The sequence below is a fragment of the Phyllobates terribilis genome, unplaced genomic scaffold (assembly GCF_046119375.1).
Source record: "Phyllobates terribilis strain yellow unplaced genomic scaffold, ASM4611937v1 Scaffold_1__5_contigs__length_1240528914, whole genome shotgun sequence".
NCBI classification, from domain to species: Eukaryota; Metazoa; Chordata; class Amphibia; order Anura; family Dendrobatidae; genus Phyllobates; species Phyllobates terribilis.
This window is the reverse complement of record NW_027362761.1, coordinates 205006209-205026537: the sequence shown is the minus strand read 5'-3', so window position 1 is coordinate 205026537 and position 20329 is coordinate 205006209. Positions and strand designations below refer to the sequence as shown.

General features: G+C 44.5%; 1 protein-coding gene across 3 annotated transcripts in view; it reads left to right on the top strand.

The window, feature by feature from the left end:
• GOLM1 (golgi membrane protein 1) overlaps positions 1-20329 on the top strand; it is a 104353-nt gene that overhangs the window by 28958 nt on the left and 55066 nt on the right. For 2 of the 3 annotated variants that reach the window (XM_073670947.1, XM_073670945.1), the window contains exons 2-3: positions 4578-4715; positions 14245-14394. In XM_073670947.1, the coding sequence (XP_073527048.1) occupies positions 4695-4715; positions 14245-14394 (171 nt within the window). In that variant the 5' untranslated portion in view covers positions 4578-4694. The remainder of the gene's footprint in view (positions 1-4577; positions 4716-14244; positions 14395-20329) is intronic. The other variant, XM_073670946.1, reaches the window with a different exon arrangement.

The following is a 20329-nucleotide window of genomic DNA, read 5'->3' as shown; positions in this document are numbered from 1 at the left end:
CAAGATGGGGAAACTACTATAAGAAGTTGGTCAGAATTACTATATGGTGCTAATTGTAAGAAAAAAAATCACTGTAAATGGCCAATTAGAGGAGTCAAAAAGGAAATAAAAATTGTAAAAACTGTAAACTTGTAAAACACTATAAAATTGTACCATAGCCCATAAAATGAATGCCATTTAAAAGAATAAGATAAAAAAGCCAAAAATGTTAACAAAAAATATCCAAAAGGTGTATAGAAAAAACAATATGGTATCATTAAAAATTTCATATTACCCTGCAAAGAATGCGGCCCTTCAAATTCACATTTTTTCTATGTGCGGCCCATATACTTAGCCGAGTTTGAGACCCCTGATATACACGCTGCACATAAGTGCATGTTTCACAATGGCCATGAATCAGAAAAACCTACAAGAAGCCAAATGAACATAAACCCTGCTGTAAATAAATAAAAGGCAAGTGCATTTAAATAAAATAGGGTCCTTAGTAACACTGTTTTTGATCAAAAATAGTATAAAAGCTATCCCACCACGATAAGGTGAACCCGTTCGGGATACTCCTACACTGTCTTAATATTAAAAGCCCATCCTCCCCTTCAACAATTTTTTTCCTGTTCCTATTAGGATAGGGACTGAAGAGGTGGTTTCTACCTTAGTCCTGTGTCTGATAGCAGGCTTAATCTCTTTAGCCAGGTGGACCTGGATCGATTAGCAGTGCTTTTCCATCCTGACATGGTCTGTGATGGATCTCTGCGGGACAGATGAGTTCTGGCCATGCTGGTAAACTGTGCTTTTATGAGAATATAAGTTCATTGCTGAGTTCTTCCTGCATCTAGCCTCCCGTTGAGGTCAACAGTCAGTGGCACTTACTAGCTCCTGGGCTCCTCCTGGAAGTTACCTTGTGGGGTCACGCAATTGCACATGTTATGTCTTGAGGTCACGTGGTTCGCTGTGGTGATTGCATACACTGCCACAACTTCCAAATCTCTTTTCTTCATGCTGTTATTTTGAACTTGTTGCTGGGAGGAGCCTTACATGGGGAGTTTTTAATCGGACTGCCCTTCACTGTCTCTTCTGGGGTCTTCTATTTAAATCAGGAGATGATATTTTTGCTGCCTCTACTAATTAGGAAGTCAGTTGTTTACGACACTCTGGGAAAGCTAACACTATCTTTCTTCAATGTAAAGGTCCAAATGAAGGACACAAAGCTGCTATTTCTAGGTGTCTGAAATCTGCATTTGTGGAGCCTACAAGCTTAGGGATGAATCACTTCCTGAAGGCACATGCCACAAGAACAATTTTGGTATCCTGGGCAGAGGTCATAGGCATCATTAGAACAGATATGTGGAGCTGCAACCTGGCCAAGCCCTCACACCTTCCTGAAGCATTAAACTTTAGATGTTGCTAGTCAGGCTTTAGCTTTTGACAGATAAGTTTTGCATGCCATTGTCCCTCCCTAAATCTATCTTTAACCTGACATTTTTCATGTGCGCTTTCATGGTAGTGTTATATAAAGGTAGGACTATACCTACCGATAATTCCCTTTTTTCTTAAGCCCAACATGACAACACCATTATATTCCCTTCCTTGTTGCCTCTATTCGTCAATTAGGCTATGTGCCCACGATGCAGAAATACTCAGGATTTTTTCCTGAGCGTTTCTGCATCTCCCTGGCAGAAAAAACGCATGCGGATTGTACATGCGGATCGTACATGCTTTTTTCCTGCCAGGGACAAGCAGATGTGAAGCGTTCTTCACATGTCAACCCGCATGCCGAAATGCAAGTGCTTTCCAAGCAATTTTAGCATCACTTGGAAAGTGCTTGACAACTTGGTCACACTATATAAATCCATGCAACCGGCATGGATTTATATAGTGTGACCGAGAGAATGGTAAAAAATAAATCTATACTTACCTTCTAATGGCCCCCGGAGTCTTGCTTCGCTCCGTCCTGGCTTGCCGGCAGCTCGCGGTACACTACACCGATATGCGCAAGGGAAGACAAAGAGACCGTGGGCCATCAGAAGGTAAATATAATATTTATTTTTTATTTTATTCTTTTTTTTTTTTTTTTACAGGTTCTATGGTACCCAGGTCCAGAGGAGAGTCTCCTCTCCTCCAGACCCGGGTACCATCCGCACATTGAAACGCTTGGATTCCGCATGTACAGATGCAGTGATGCAGAATCCAAGCGAATCAATGCAAGTCAATGGCAGCGAAAACGCAGCGCTTCTGCAAAATAATTGGTAGTGCTGTGTTTTTTTTCCGCAATGATAACCCGCAGCGGAAATTTCCGCAGCATGTGCACAGCACATGCGGATTATCATTGGGGAACATGGCAGACCTTCTACCATGCATTTTTTAAGATTTTCCGCAGCGGAATTGCTGCTACGGAAACGCTTAAAAAACGCATCGTGGGCACACAGCCGCTGCGGGTTATCATTGCGGAAAAAAACGCAGCACTACCAATTATTTTGCAGAAGCGCTGCGTTTTCGCCGCCATTGACTTGCATTGGAACGCATGGATTCCGCATCACTGGATCTGTAGATGCGGAATCCAAACGTTTCAATGTGCGGATGGTACCCGGGTCTGGAGGAGAGGAGACTCTCCTCCAGACCTGGATACCATAGAACCTGTAAAAAAAAAAAGAATAAAATTAAATATTCTATTTACCTTCTGATGACCCGCGCTGCGCTTGTCCTCCCTTGCCGGCAGATCGCGGTGGACTGAAGGACCTGTGTTGACGTCATAGTCATGTGACGGCAGGTCCTTCAGTGTACCGGGATCTGCCGGCAAGCCAGGACGGAGCGAAGCAAGACTCCGGAGGCCATCAGAAGGTAAGTATAGATTTATTTTTTACCATTCTTTAAGGTCACAGAATATAAATCCATGCCGTTTGCATGGATTTATATAGTGTGACCAAGTTGTCAAGCACTTTCCAAGTGATGCTAAAATCGCTTGGAAAGCGCTTGTCAACCCGCATGCGGAAATGCATGTGAAGAACGCTTCACATCCGCATGTCCCTGGCAGGAAAACGCATGTACAATCCGCATGCGTTTTTTCTGCCAGAGAGATGCAGAAACGCTCAGGAAAAAATCCGAAGCATTTCTGCATCGTGGGCACATAGCCTTTAAACTTATTTTATTTGGGATTCTCTGGTATGTGTGATATATTTAGAAAAACACTCTGTTTCCTACCTCTGTTAGGACAAGTGGACAATCTCGTGTGCTGTCATGATGGCTTATCAAAACTGACTCAGTGGTTGATATAGTTCTACCTAGCGAGTGACACTTTGGGGACTTTGCCCCTAAATTATGTGAATCTTAGATGGGGTAGCAAAAATCTGATGACAGATTTTCTTAAGTCGCTGGTCTGTCTACAAACAGCTAAGAAAATAAAATAATTGCCCCCTAAACAAGATGAACATTAGATAGATGCATATATAAAAAGTAAGTTTTTGTTACTAAATATTAAATTTTTTTTTGCATTTTCTATTTCCCAGAGAACTATTATAACATTCTACTGTTGCTAAAATGAAGTTTAGTGTAGCACATTTCTGCCAGCATGAACATACATCAGAAAAGCCTTTTTCCCCGATATTGTTAATGTGTATTTACCTTTTAATGAGGCAAACAAAAATTATTCTCTTCTAAAATGATAGCAATATCTCGTAGCCATGCTTAAGTTTCCTTTTTTCAGTTTGTGGCTTACAAGTAATCCCGAATACTTGTTACTTACTAATCTTAAACCAGAAGTATTAGCTTTTCCGAATACATGATGCGACTTACAACAAATGTAAAAAGGTAAACAGCGTCCTGCATGGGTAATAGAAGAAAAAACGTTGTTTATTATGCCAAACACATCACAGCTATGTTACGACACGCCATTGTTCTTTATCAAGCGACTATTGATTGTTCTTTGAGAATATGGATTTGTTCACATTGGCTGATTTAAAACTATCTTTCTATGAACACTCGTTTCCCGATAATCTGCCAGTGTAAAATGGCTGCTAATCACCAAGTGAATGAGCAACATACTCGTTCGTCTGGTGAGATGCTTAAAAATCAGCGGTACACAGAATGATGTACTCCCCAAAATTAACAATCCATTACCAATTGTTCTTTGCACATGGGTACTGTAAGGTAAGTGCAATTGTACACTCCTAATGGGCTATTAAAAGGCCACCAATTGGCAAACATGTGGCTGATTGCCAGTGATTTAAGCCTAGTATAAACCCAGCCTAATCCCTTAATTCAAGGTCACTGTCATTTACTCCTATGCATTTAACACATTAATATTTTGACTGCATAGCATAAAGTAGTTAAGAAAAACAATTAACATGGAAAGTACCTATTTAGCTCATGTGTATTTGGCTCCAGAAGAATTTGAAAACTCTGGCATTGGACATCGGTGTAAAGCCTCCTTCAGACATCCGTTTTTCACGTATGCGTTCTGTCTGTACTTTTCATGGATAGAACACATACTTATTATAGTCTACGGAACTATTCACATGTCTGTTTTGTTTTTCACGGACCGTGTGTCTATGCAAAACTCAGTGACATGTCCGTTTTCTTTCCAGCATCGCAGGTGAAAAGTGCCAATACAACTCTATGGATCCGTGAAAAACATATACCGCACACTGCAAAGAATAGGAGAAGCTTTGTAATTTATCTATCCATATGTGAAACACTGACACATGGATCCAGAATACTTACCGGTACCTTTTTTTTTTTTGCATACATGAAAAACACTGACGACTGAATGAAGCCTAACGGAGCTGGAAACAAAAGTTCTCAAGATGAGAATGATTTGTTGACTTTTAGCTTTACTTCAAGGGGTTTTTAGAAAAATACAGTATTAACTATGCAGGAATTCTCGTCTTCTGTTACATAGTCCACTATTGACACAGCATCAAAAGTAATTGGACAATTGACTAGTAGACCATTTCATGATCACTTTCTGCCTGATACCTCATTTCATGACAGATTAGGAGAGTTGTCCAGGCTAATGATTTTGAGGACCTATAGTTAAACCCTTCATACACATTAGATGGCCATTGGCAGATCCTTTGTACCAAAAGCTATCTGTCACATACACCAGAGCACTTAGGTCCTCAGGGGAGTAAAAAACGATTGGCCACTGAAATTTAGCAGGCCGGACTTTTTGTCTTTAACGACATCGTTTGTCGGGAGAGAGAGTCGAGATTCCCCCATACACAGTAAGCTTTCAGCTGATCTCACCAATAATAAACCAGGGATTGAGGCTTGAAGAGGACAATTTGCATATTCCAGGTGCCTTCTGGGAAAAGCGAAGAGTCTCCTTCAGCTAGAAGATCGTTGGGTACAGCCGGGACCAGCTGCTTGGAAAGCATCGCCAAACCAGGGATTGAGGCTTGAAGAGGACAATTTGCATATTCCAGGTGCCTTCTGGGAAAAGCGAAGAGTCTCCTTCAGCTAGAAGATCGTTGGGTACAGCCGGGACCAGCTGCTTGGAAAGCATCGCCAAACCGCGCGCCGTACGGCGCGCGATTTTGTTTAATTCGTTTATCCTAGGGCAGGGGTGTCCAAACTTTTTTCTAAGAGTGCCAAATTTGATGAAGTGAACATGTGCGAGGGCCGATCATTTTGCTTGACGTTCTTTGGACCATTAAAATGAATGCAAATAAACTTTTTTTGCAAAGTTTATTGAAAACGGCATACTTTTTATTTTGTGACTTGGATGACAAATCTAAACAGGTATTTAATCAATCTGCCTTAAAGGGGTTAACCCAGACATACCCCCATTCTCACCCAGGAAGCCCCTCCCCGACTTGAGCATCGAAGCAGTTTATGCTCCAATGTCCTACTTTTGCCCTGCACTAAATTGCGCAGAGGAAAGGCATTTTCTGGAGTTCTAGTGACATACCCGGCTCTCCACGGGGCTGGCAGAAAGCCCAGTGACGTCACCGGCACTGATGGGCGGGCTTTATCACCAGTAAACCAGCTAGAGCAGCGCTAAAGCCTGCACATTAGAGCCGGTGAAGCCTCCTACCGGCAGTGTGTCATTGTAAATAGCACAGGGCAAGGGAGCACATCGGAGCATGAGATGCTTTGATGCCCATGGCAGGGGGGCTGCCTGGGTGAAAAAGGGGGTATGTCTGGGTTCTGAACTTGGACAACCCCTTTTAATATAATAAAAACAGGAAACTGAGATATCTCAGGAACATTTTAAAGTACATTACACAAAGTAATGTAAGGTTGTCTGTCAACTTATAAGTTCAAAAAATGTGAACAGGAACATAACAGCAAGTATACATGTGTTCAAATATATAACTGTCTATCCAACTGACATTAATTGAGATTTTACAACATATTAATCTCAATTAAAAAAAAGAAACTAGCCTGCACTAATGTGAAGGGTGAAACTGGGATCTGGACTGCAGCACATAGACTAGGTCTGGTTCAATGGCCGTGGTTTTGATGCGCAAAATGTCACGCAGGTGAGAGTCACTTAGTCTTGTCCTCACGCGGTTCTTGTTAAAGTTCATAACAGAGAATGTCTTCTCACACAAATATGTTGAGCCAAACAAGCTCAGGGTTTTCTTAGCCAATGTTCGAATCTCTTGAAACCGGCTCTTATCCAGTTGGCGGTAAAAGTTAACAAGAGAGAGCTGTTGATGACGACTGCGTAACTCGCTGTCACAATGTAGCTCAATGAGCTCGAGCTGCAACTGATCAGGAGCATTGTCGGGGTCAACAGAGAATGGAGAGGAGAAAATGCTGATCTCCTTTTCAATAGCTGCAAAATCTTGAAAGCGCCGTTGAAACTCCCCAGCCAGAGATGTGACGTCTGCTGCATACCTGCTTATTTGCGCATGGATATCATCCTGTGGAAAACTGTTAATTATTTCCTGTAGCGCTGAAAAATGGATGGTATTGGGCGGTGTTTGTGACAACTGCCTTAGGAAAAGTTGCAGCTTTGTTCCAAAGGCTTTGAGGTGTGAATAAAGTTGGTTCACCGCTGCATCTTTGCCCTGAAGATTCATGTTCAGTACATTCAGATGCTTTGTTAGGTCGACTAGAAACCCCAAATCAGCCAGCCAAATTGGATCAGATAGTTCTCGCATCGTTTGTCCCTTTGTTTCCAAGAATTCTCCTATTTCCTTTCTGAGAGAGTAGAAACGTTGCAGTGCAGACCCCCGACTGAGCCATCTTACATCGTTATGATATGAAACATCTTCATATTCAGCCTGGATATCCAGTAGAAACTGTTTAAACTGGCGGTGGCACAGGGCTTTAGAGCGGATAAAATTAATGGTCTTTAGTACCGGTTTCATAACATGATCATATTGGAGATGTTTAGCACAGAGAACTTGTTGATGAATGATGCAATGAAGTTTAATAGCTTTGCCTCCTTCTTCGCTCACCTTGTTACAGATTAGGGTTGATAATCCACTTCGTTCACCAGTCATGGCAGGTGCCCCATCAGTAATAATCCCAGTAACTTTGTTCCAAGGCAGTTTCATGTCATCTATGGCAGAACTAACAGAATCAAATAAATCTTTCCCTCTTGTTTGATCCTTGAGGCTCTGGAGGTCAAGTAGCTCTTCAGTCACATTCATTTCATCGTCCACCCCTCTTAAAAAAATCAGCAACTGAGCCGTGTCAGATAGGTCCGTGCTTTCATCACAGGCTATTGAAAAGAAGTCAAAATCAGCTCCTTTTGACATTAACTGTCTCTTAATATCCGATGAAATTTCTTCAATTCTCCGTGCTACAGTGTTACGAGCCAGGCAAATGTTGGAAAACTCTTGCTTCTTCTCGGGACAGACATTCTCTACCATTTTCATAACACATTCTTTGATAAAGTCACCCTCTGCAAAAGATTTGCAATTTTTAGCAATTAACGCTGCCACCTCATAGCTCGCCTTTGTGGCATTTTCATTTGACTCACGGGCTCTTGTAAAAAATCGCTGTTGTGACAATAAAACAGCTTCAAGTTGCTTATACTTTTCACTTCGGTCGTGCCCTGTTAGCTTGTCGTATGTGCTATGTCTCGTCTGATAGTGTCGCTTGACATTAAATTCTTTATAAACAGCAACGGTCTCTTGGCATATCAGACAAACACAGTGATTCTTTATTTCAGTGAAAAAATATTCTACTTTCCACTTGTCCTGGAAGCGGCGGCCCTCACTGTCAACTTTTCGTTTCTTATTTGTAGTTGCCATTATAAAAATTGGCCAGAAGGGGAGAGATTAAAAGGCGCAGAGGGTGGAACAGCAAAAATAAGATACTGCTATATGCTTTATAACACAGGCAGAGAATAGCAAGCTGTGCAACAGTCGCACATCAGATAATGGAATTATAGCACAGTGACAGGCAGTCAGGGGTTAATGAAGGGTATGACAGCTTGCTACCACAAGCTTGTGTGAGAGCCCTGCTGGCCTAACCTTTCTGGAGGTGTAAGGTGGCGCAGGGACTTATATATAACTTAATATATATATTATTTATATAATTTTACACAACTAAGCTGAGGTCTTCAGCCTATCTGACCTCTGAACGTCTTACAACCCCTGGGGGCTGGAGATCTCGCACGTCGCGAGATCTTGGCTGGCCGGTTGCCGCCGCTCAGTACTCCGGCGCAGGGAGAAGGAAAGCCGAAATCTCGCGATGTCCGAGATTTCGGCTCTTCTCCCTGCGCCGGAGTACTGAGCGGCGGTGGCGACGAGAGCGGCGGTGGCGACGAGAGCGGCAGCGGCCGCAAGGTACATGCTGCTGGATACCTGGGGGCCTTATTAGTCCGGACCGCGGGCCGCAAATGGCCCGCGGGCCGGACTTTGGACATGCCTGTCCTAGGGTATCACGAGAAAGAAGACAGACATCAAGTCAGCAGGGACAAGGAGCAGCATGGCAGATGTGACAACCTACATGGTGAGCTGCAACATGTGCTACATGTTCACAGATCGACCAGAAGCTGAAACCAACTTCACCTGCCAGAAGTGTAGACTACTGGCTCTTTTAGAAGAAAAGGTGCGGGGACTGGAAGAAAGAATTGCGACATTAAAACTAATCAAGGAAAATGAAGACTTCCTGGACAGAACAGAAGCGTCACTACTGGTCACGGAAAGTGAAGGAAGCGTCAGAGAACCTCCAGAGGCAGACAAGTGGAGGCAAGTGACCAAAAGAAGCAAGAAGACCATGGAGACACCACCAACCACACAACTGAGAAACAGATTCCAAGGACTTGTGGAGGACGAAGATGGCACACCTAAGGATGAGGAACTACCAGCAAGCAAAAAAGAAAAGAGCACCCAGAAGCGACAAGAAAAAGGACAGCCAAGAAGGGAAGAAGAGTGGTGGTGGTTGGAGACTCACTACTGAGAGGAACAGAAGCAGCTATCTGCAGACCGGACATAACCGCAAGAGAAGTATGCTGCCTCCCAGGGGCGAAGATCAAGGATGTTACCGATAGGATACCGAAGCTCATCAGTTCCAAGGATGTCCACCCATTTCTTTTGATACATGTTGGCACCAATGACACAGCAAAGAAGGACCTACCGACAATCTGCAAGGACTTTGAAGCATTGGGGAAGAAAGTAAAAGAACTGGATGCGCAGGTAGTTTTTTCTTCTATCCTTCCAGTAGACGGGCATGGCGTCAGGAGATGGAACAGGATCCTTGATGTGAACAACTGGCTGAGACGATGGTGCAGACAACAAGGATTTGGATTCCTGGACCACGGTGTGAATTACCTCTATGACGGACTCCTTGCCAGAGACAGACTACACCTCAACAAACCCGGGAAACACACATTCGCCAGGAGACTCGCAACACTCATCAGGAGGGCGTTAAACTAGAAGAAGAGGGGATGGGAAGAAAAACGCAGAACACGAACATGCAACCAGAGAACATACAATGAAAGATATGAAGTGCGACAAAGAAGGTCCAAGACAAGATACTTGGAAGGGAGGTAAGAAAATTTCTAATACAATCCACAGGGAGAAGATTGGAACAAAACAAAATCGTGTAAACTGCGTGCTAGCAAATGCCAGGAGCCTGACAAACAAGATGGATGAACTGGAAGCAGAAATATCTACAGGTAACTGACATAGTGGGAATAACGGAGACATGGTTAGATGAAAGCTATGACTGGGCAGTTAACTTACAGGGTTACAGTCTGTTTAGAAGGGATCGAAGAAGTCGGAAAGGGGGTGGAGTCTGTCTATATGTAAAGACGTGTCTAAAGCCTACAATACGGGAGGATGTATGGGAGGGAAATGAGGAAGTCGAGTCCTTATGGGTGGAGATACATGGGGCAAAAAACAATAATAAAATTATCATAGGAGTCTGTTATAAACCACCAAATATAACAGAAGCCACGGAAAGTCTATTAATGAGACAAATAGACGAAGTAGCAAAAAATAACGAGGTGATTATTATGGGGGACTTCAACTACCCCGATATAGACTGGGAAACCGAAAGCTGTAGATCTCAGAAAGGAAACATGTTTCTGTCAATTATCAAAGACAATTATTTGTCACAACTTGTGCAGGAACCAACTAGAGGGACGGCCCTTTTAGACTTAATATTAACTAACAGGCCAGACAGAATAACTGAGGTGCAGGTCGGGGGGCACCTGGGAAATAGTGACCACAACATTATACAATTCCACATGTGCTTCAGTAGGGTGCCCAGCAAGGGAGTCACAAAAACACTGAACTTCAGGAGGGCAAAGTTTGATCAGCTAAGAGATGCCCTTCACCTTATAGACTGGGATAGTATCTTTAGTAATAGGAGCACGGATAGAAAATGGGAAATTTTCAAAACAGTCCTACATAGTCACTGTAGAAGGTACATACCTTATGGGAATAAAAGGGCTAGGAATAGGAGGAAGCCAATATGGCTAAATAAGGAAGTCAAGAGGGCAATGGAAAACAAAAAAAGGGCTTTCGGTAAACTTAAACAAGAAGGCAGCGAGGAAGCGCTAATATCTTATAGGGAAAAAAACAAAATCTGTAAGAAACAAATAAGAATAGCAAAAGAGGAGACAGAGAGACTAATTGCCAAAGAAAGTAAAACGAATCCCAAACTGTTCTTTAACTATATAAACAGTAAAAGGATTAAAACTGATGGCGTTGGCCCATTGAAAAATAACCTGGGTAAAATCATAGAGGGCGATGAGGGTAAAGCAAACCTACTCAATAGCTTCTTCTCCACTGTTTTCACAAAAGAAAACAATTTATCGGAGGAAATGCAGAGTGATAAAGTAAACCCTCCGCTAAATATCACCCACCTAACCCAGGAGGAAGTTCAGAAACGCCTAAATAATATCAAAATAGACAAGTCACCAGGCCCAGATGGCATACACCCCCGGGTACTAAAAGAATTAAGTAATGTGATAGACAGACCGCTGTATCTTATATTCAAGCACTCTTTATGGACAGGGTCTGTCCCACTAGACTGGCGCCAAGCAAATGTGGTACCAATATTCAAAAAGGGGTCTAAAAGTGACCCTGGGAACTATAGACCAGTCAGCTTAACGTCTGTTGTGGGTAAATTGTTTGAAGGATTTCTTAGAGATGCTATTGTAGAATATCTTAATGATAATAACTGTCTAACTGCATATCAACATGGATTCATGAGGGATCGCTCCTGCCAAACAAACCTGATCGCCTTCTACGAGGAGGTGAGCTCACAGCTGGACCGGGGAAAGTCAGTGGATGTTGTATACCTTGACTTCTCCAAAGCGTTTGATACCGTGCCACACAAAAGGTTGGTATATAAAATGAGAATGCTTGGTCTGGGGGATAATGTGTGCAAGTGGGTAAATAGCTGGCTGAGTGATAGAAAGCAGAGGGTGGTTATCAATGGAGTAAGCTCAGGGTGTGTCAGGGTTACTAGCGGGGTGCCTCAAGGGTCTGTCTTGGTCCCTATATTATTTAATATATTTATTAATGATCTAGTGGAAGGGTTGCATAGTAAAATAGCAATATTTGCAGATGATACTAAACTTTGTAAAGTAGTTAATACAGATGAGGATAGGGCACAGCTACAGGAGGATTTAGATAAATTGGGGAGTTGGGCCAAAAAATGGCAAATGGGGTTCAATGCCGATAAATGTAAGGTCATGCACATGGGAAAGAAAAACAGCAGTCACCCATACATATTAAATGGGAAACCGTTGGGGAAATCTGACATGGAGAAGGACCTGGGCGTCTTGGTTAATAGCAAATTAAATTGGAGTGCCCAGTGTCAGGCAGCAGCTGCGAAGGCAAATAGAGTCATGGCATGCATCAGAAGAGGAATAGGAGCATGTGATGAGAACATTGTTCTTCCTCTGTATAAAGCGCTGGTAAGGCCGCACTTAGAATATTGTGCACAGTTCTGGGCTCCGGTGCTCAGAAAAGACATATTGGAGCTAGAGAGGGTACAAAGGAGGGCGACTAAGGTAATAAAGGGAATGGAGGGACTAGAATACCCAGAGAGGTTGTCAAAATTAGGCCTATTTACATTGGAAAAGAGAAGGCTTAGGGGAGACCTCATAAACATGTATAAATACATCAGGGGGCAGTACAGAGATCTCTCCCATGACCTGTTTATACCAAGGATGGTGACAAAGACGAGAGGGCACACTATGCGTCTGGAGGAAAGGAGGTTCCTGCACCAGCATAGAAGGGGATTCTTTACGGTCAGAGCCGTGAGACTCTGGAACTCTCTGGGAGAGGAAGTGGTGATGTCCAACTCACTTAACGAGTTCAAGAGAGGCCTGGACGCCTTTCTTGAGAACAATAAAATTACATTTTATGCTTCGTTAATTAATCCAGGGATTTAATCTGACTGCCAGATTGGTGTCGGGAAGTGAATTTTTCCTCAGTGATGTAAATTGGCCTATACCGCATGTTTTTTTGTTGCCTTCCCCTGGATCAACGCTGCGGAATAGCTGCAGTGCACAAGAAATAGGCTGAACTGGATGGACGATTGTCTTTTTTCGGCCTTATAAACTATGAAACTGAAATATTGTCAGGTTCATCTGACCTTAGTCTAATGCATATGGTGGCCTTTAGAATAAGTCATCAATATCAGATCGATGGTCGGAGTGCTGGATGTTGGACCTCCAATCAGCTGCTATGAGCTCTGATAGCGTCGGTATGATAACAGTAAATGGAGTGGACAACCCTGTTAAGGAGATGAAGGGTCTAAAGTTGAATTTGCATTATAAATGCTAATTTTTAGTATGTGATCCATAAAAGTGTTAAAGTTAGTAATATGTTCTAATTATACTTGGGGGGGGGGGGGGGAGTGAAAAAAGTTAGGAGTAGTCAAATCAACAATAGCATATTTTTTTAAAGGGTTATTCCCAACCTAGCCATTCGTGTCTCTTTGTGACGGACAGAGGTGGCCTGGATTATGGGAACAGCTGAGCAGGCTGCTACACAGTTCCCCAACTCTCATTCAGTTGTAGAGGAATTGGAGAAACCGTGTAACAGGGTTTCCATAATCGCGGCCAGCTCTGGTTGTCGCATATAGAAAGTTATTCCCATTCCAGCCATGAATGGCTGAGATAGAAATACCCCTTTAAAGAAAAAGAATGGATGCACTGTCAAACTCAGCATCACCAAGTGGAAAAGCAAACAAAACACTAATATGTATATGTGCAGAATATTTCTTTAGTGAAGGAAAACCCCATCACAGCATTTTAACAAAGTCGCTCACACTTTCAAGGAAGGGGATGTATGGTCTACAATCAAGAAACTCCTTCATGAATGTAAACCCAGTGGGTTATCTCAAGATGTCAACCACAAGTATTGCTTAATAACAGAGAAGTCAAATTAACCCTTTACCGACATATAACTGACTGGTAAGTATGCTGAAGACCCCGGTCATGGCTGTGCTCCTAGGAATGCCCGACTGAGGGGCGAGCGTTTCTTGGCAGACCGTGGTTTTTTTTGTTTTTTATTTGCTCTATACAGCAATACTTCATATTTGGGATCATAGATTATGGGGGTTCATTTTGTTACTTGCCTGTTCTGTACAGTTTACAAAATGTTGAGTTTTTAACTATAAGTAAGGAAAGAAGAAAGGCCAGCTTTTTTCTGAGTAGGATCCTGGAAACCTAAAGAGACTTTGCGGAAAGCTGTTGTCATCACCATGTGAATAATATCCCTGCCCCTGTACTGTAGATCTGTTCTGAAAGGACTGATGGGTTTTTGTTCTAGTTGTTTCATCTCCCTATATGTGTTTCATACACTGTTTTTAATTTTGCTGCAGGTTTTATCAACTGTACTTCATATTATGGGATTGGGGAGTGGCCGCAGAGCAATGAAGTCTCCATCACTTCTTCTTGCCGTGCTTCTAGCATGTGTGTTTGTCCTGGGAATAAACTACTGGATTACAAGCACTCGATGTGTGGAATTACAGGTAGGATACCTTTTTCCTTATGTGTTTTTTTTTATCTTGTACTGTGCAAATTATAGTCAGTTATTTCATCTGCCCATGGCAAACATGTTTTCTTCAAATAACCACATATCCTCTTTAGCTTTCCTGCCAACTGATGATGTGGCATCTGCTGCTTGGTACCATGGAACAGTTTGGCTCAGTAGCTACATTCATTGGAGTGGACATCAAAGAATATTGTACATGTGAAGGGATATAGATCTTTGTACTGTAGAGCACAGGGCTTGCTAACATACAAAGCAGTGAAATGCAAGATGTTTTTTCTACTGTCATGAAAATAAGTGTAATAATTTAATAATTAATTAGGAAAGTTATATTTAGCCTTTTCAAATATTATGGTACACTTTTATCAATACTGTCTAAGGCTATGTGCCCACGATGCAGAAATGCTCCAGATTTTTCCTGAGCGTTTCTGCATCTCCCTGGCAGAAAAAACGGATGCGGATTGTACATACGTTTTTCCTGCCAGTGGAAGTGAAGCGGAAGTGAAGCGTTCTTCACAAGCTCCCAGTGTTATGTTTAACCCCATTCTGACATTGTCAGTAATAGTACATCCCTGGGCCCTGGGCCTATTGGACCAGGTACGTACTATTACGCACAATGCCATCGTACCCGCACAGAAGCTGTGTGCAGCAATCGCCGCCAGGTGTCAGCTGATTCTCATAACCACACCTGACACCTAGTGCTATGTGCCAGGAGCGCTGCTGCACTGCTCCCGGCACATTAACCCCCGAAATGCTGCGATCAAAGTCGATCGCAGGATTTCGGGAGCAAGGGGAGGTAAGCGTGAGCCTCTTACCTTGTCTCTGGCGTCCTGCGCTGTTTGTGCTGGGCCCTGGTAGTTGCCATGGTGACCCGATGTCGTCATGATGCCGGGTCACAAGGCATCAACAAGTTACTTTGATCATGCACGGTGCAGGATCAAAGTAACTTGTGCCTGTGCAGGGGCTGACAGCCTGCATAACATAGAGATGCTGCATATCAGCCTGCAAAAAAATGAAAGTCCCATAGTGCGACAAAGTTTAAAAGTCAAAAAAGTGTCAAAGTGGGAAAAAATAAAAAAAATTGTAAAAATTAAAAAATAATCCAAAAAAAATAAAAAATATATTGTACTCAATAAATATTATGAAAAAATAAAAAACAATAAAAGTACACATTTGGTATCTCCGCATCCGGAACGATCTGATCTATAAGGGTATGTGCACACGTTCAGGATTTGAAACAGAAATTTCCTGAGCGTTTTTGCCCCTCCCTGGCAGAAAAAAACGGATGCGTTTTTATACATCAATGAATGCTTTTTGGCAAAAACGCTGCAGAAACACTTAAAAAACGCTTGGTAGAAGGTCTGCCATGTTCCCCAATGATAATCCGCATGTGCTGTGCACATGCTGCCGAAATTTCTGCTGCAGATTATCATTGCGGGGAAAAAAAGCAGCACTACCAATTATTTTGCGGAAGCGCTGCGTTTTCGCCGCCATTGACTTTCATTGGAACGCATGGAATCCGCATCACTGGATCTATACATGCGGAATCCAAACGTTTCAATGTGCGGATGGTACCCAGGTCTGGAGGACAGGAGACTCTCTCCTCCGGACCCGGGTACCATAGAACCTGTATAAAAAAAATATATATATATATTATATTTACCTTCTGATGGCCCCCGGTCTCCTTGTCTTCACTGCCGGCAAGACTCCGGGGGCCATCGGATAGTCAGTATAGATTTATTTTTTTATTTTTTACCATCCTTTAAGGTCACAGTATATAAATCCATGCCGTTTGCATGGATTTATATAGTGTGACCAAGTTGTCAAGCACTTTCCAAGTGATGCTAAAATCGCTTGGAAAGCGCTTGTCAACCCGCATGCGGAAATGCATGTGAAGAACGCTTCACATCCGCATGCCTCTGGCAGGAAAAAACGCATGTACGATCCGCATGTACAATTCGCATGCGGTTTTTCTGCCAGGGAGATGCAGAAACGCTCAGGAAAAATCCGGAGCATTTCTGCATCGTGGGCACATAGCCTAAGGCACATGCGGATTATCATTGGGGAACATGGCAGGCCTTCTACCAAGCGGCAGAATTGCCGCTGCAAAAACGCTTAAAAAACGCATTTTGGGCAAATAGCCTTACATGGCTCTGTCAGCTGAAATATGGAAAAATGATTGCAAAAACAAGTCTTTAGCAAAAAAAAAAAAAAAAAAAGAGTCTTAGTGTGTGACAGCTGCCAAACATAAAAACCCGATATGAATCTGACATCGCTGAAAACACACTGACCCGAAGAATAAAGTCGTCTAATCACTTATATCGTTCGAGGACCGGCGTAAAAAATAAACGTTGGGGTTGTGCTAGGGTTGGGATTTTTTTCAAAAGTAGTGGTGACTAGTGTTGAGCGCAAGTCCTCGCTACTTGAGTTTGCATCTGGTGCTCTGGTATGCACTGAGTATCGTGGGTGCTTGAGTGACATGTTCGAGTCTCTGCCTCATATGCTTCGTGGCCAAAAAAAACACTCTGCACGAGCGATCCCTGCATGTTTTATTCTGGGTGTCTAACAACCGTGAAACATGCGGGGCGTAATTTTGCGAAATTTCTGATTTTTCCGTGACTGAAAAGATAAATTGCCACACCTATGACTGAAGCTAAAAGGTATGTGAGGGAATGCCCCAATGATATAAAGTGTTTTTAACCCCTCTATCCCTGAAGGTGGTTTGCTTGTGCCAATTTTTACAATTCTGACCAGTGTCACTTTGAGGTAATACCTCTGGAACGCTTCAACGGATCCCACTGATTCTGAGATTTATTTTTTCGTGACATATTGTACTTCATGATTGTGGTAAAATTTCATCGATATCACTTGCGTTTATTTGTGAAAGAAACGGAAATTTGGCGAAAAGTTAAATTCTGCAATTTTCAAAATTTGAATTTACTCTGTCGCCTCATTGGGGGACACAGGACCATGGGTGTTATGCTGCTGTCCACTAGGAGGCGACACTATGCATAATCTGAAAAAGATTAACCGTGGCTCCTCCTCTGCAGTATACACCCCTGGACGGCATCAGCCTTCTCCAGTTTTTGCTTAGTGTCGCATAGGAGGCACACCTAAAACTTTTACTCCTTTTTCACCGACGGGATTGCAGATGAAGAAAAGTGGGTCTACTGCAAGACTCCCGGCATGGCTCCTTCCTCGGCCCCTTATTACGGGGTGCACTGTTGAAGTCGAGATGGCTATTCCCCATGTCGCTCCTTCCCCAGCCTCTCGGGTGCTGGTCCGAAGTCAAGACCCCCCTCCTTCCCCAATTCCTTTTGGTCTCTGGGTTGAGGTCGAGGCGAGGATATAGCCCACTGATGGTGACAACAGCACCTCCCTAATCCCCCCCCCTGGGGGTATTAGGTTGAAACTCTTCAGGTAGGGCCTGTACAGGCAGCAGCTCCCAGCAGCCAGCACACTACGGCTGAATCCAGGGACCCCAGCCCTGCTGCGGGCTCCTGTCGGGGCCAGGGGGAGTGCAGGCAGGCATGACACAACAGAGGCACAGTCCTCCCTGTTTCTGCGGCAGCACCAGCTCTACAGTGCCTCAGGGGGACTCTTCACAGGGCCCCCCCTTCCGCTTATACCCCACCGCTATCCTGCCTTTAAATCCGGGGGGGTTCGGTTCAGATCCGGCTCCCTCCCGGACTTACGCGCTGGCCTGCAGTCCCTTTGGGCATCAGGCCCGCCCCCCCGGATGACAAATATGACACTCTACAGTGTCATAGAGGGGGCGGATCGAGACTGAAAGGGCGCGATTTCACAGTTCTGCCGCCCTTTTCAGCTCTCCGCCCCCCTTCTTTCTTAACTTTAGTCCGGCCGCCATTATCTGCTGCAGGATAAGGGAAGACCAGCCAGTCTCCGGGGGGCACAGGACTGTGGATCTTTGGCGCTGGACCTAGGGGCACACTGGTGGGATAAGATCACAGCTGGAGTTCTTCCTCGGCTGTGAGTCCATTATTCCTTATAAGCTCCTCTGCATAGCCACCCCTGTAGGGCCCTCTGCATAGCCACCCCAGTGCACTATGCCGGGCTCAAGGTCCAAGAGAACCAGGCAGGACTGCTATTATGCACTCTATACAGCCTGCAGCAATACTCTCCCAAGTGGCAGCACGTACCCGCACTGCCAGGACTGCATCCAGACTGCTGTGCCAGAGCCCCAAGAAGCCCCTGCCAATGCTTCGGTGTCTAATGCCACGCCGGAATGGGTCACTCAGATGTCGCAATCTATGACGCAGTCTATAGATAACCTAACCTCCACATTGCTTCAGGCTCTGCAGAGTCATGCCTCAACTATGAACGCTACCCAGCAAAGGGAAGGCTCGACTCAGGGGCATGACGACCCGGGCACATCCACGGCTAGGTCAGGACGCAAGCGGACCAACAGGTCACGTTCATCTGCGCCATCCCATAGCACACGGTCATCCCCTTCTAGGGAGAGACACCGTAGTTCCAGGTCATCTAGACCGTCCCCTACCAGGGACAGACACTGCAGTCTCCACAGCGTTCCCCGACCAGAGAAGGCCTCCACCTTGGTTCACCCAGCAGGAGATGCCTTAGCAATACACAGGATTCGGAAGGCATCTGTGATTCCGACCCTAGCAATACAGCGCTAGTTGAGGATGTAATCTCGTCCATCCATCGGGTGCTGGACATTTCTGATCCGCCCCCGGAGGCACCACAACACAAGATTTCCTTTGAAGGACTTCTGAAGCCTACTAAGGTCTTCTTTGACCACCCAGAGTTTGTCGATCCTTAAAAAGCATTTCTCACAGCCTGAGAAGAAGTTTACCAATCGCAAATATCTGGAGGCGCGGTACCCCTTCCCACAGGAGACCACCAAGGAATGGACAGATCCACCCGAAGTGGATCCCCCAGTCTCTAGGCTAGCAGCACAGTCACTCCTTTCACTGCCAGATAGCTCAACCCTCAGGGACACAGTAGACCAGCAGGTAGAACGCATGGCTCGTTCAATTTTTGAGGCCGCAGGGGCCTCCCTGGCTCCCGCGTTCGCTTCAGTTTGTGCTGCCAAGGCCATCCTGGCTTGGGCCCAAAATTTACAAGCTGGCCTCCAAGTATCTGCTCCTGAGCTGTCGGACCAAGCGGTTCAAATAGCAGTTGTAGCAGATTACATGCTTCATGCAGCTCTGGATTCTGCAAGGGGTGCAGCGGGGATAGCATCAAACGCCATCACGATTCGGCGTATCCTCTGGCTGCAGGAATGGAAAGCAAACGCAGCCTCAAAGAAGTCCCTCACGCACCTCCCGTATCTCAGTGGTCGACTTTTTGGTGAACAGTTGGACACGATGATATCCAACGCCACCGGGGGTAAGAGTACCTCTCTCCCCCAACTGAAACCCAAACGCACTTACAAGAAGCGTAACCAAACTCTATTCCGATCCTTTCGGAACTCTTCGGGCTGGTCCGTCTCTCGACCAGTACAAAATGGCAACCGCTCCCTACGCAGGGACAACTCGCGGTCAACGCAAAAGTCTGACAAGACCTGGCAGTCAAAAGCAGGCCAGTCAAATTTTAAAGGAGGAAAATCTCAGACTTCCTCCTCATCATGACTCACAGACTCCGGAAGACACCCCACCTGTAGGCGGCCGACTTTTGCTCTTTCATCAAGTCTGGCTGCCTATTACAGAAGACAGGTGGGTCAGGGAACTGGTGTCTTCGGGATACAAGATAGAGTTCACTTCCAACCCACCAAACAGACTTTCTTTCTGTTCCCCCAAAACCGCCATTTTATTCGTAGTCCCCAAGAAAGGAGGCGGCGTACGGCCCATACTGGACCTAAAACAGCTCAACAAATATGTATGGGTACGTCACTTCCGCATGGAGTCCCTTCGGTCCATCATTTTGTCCATGGA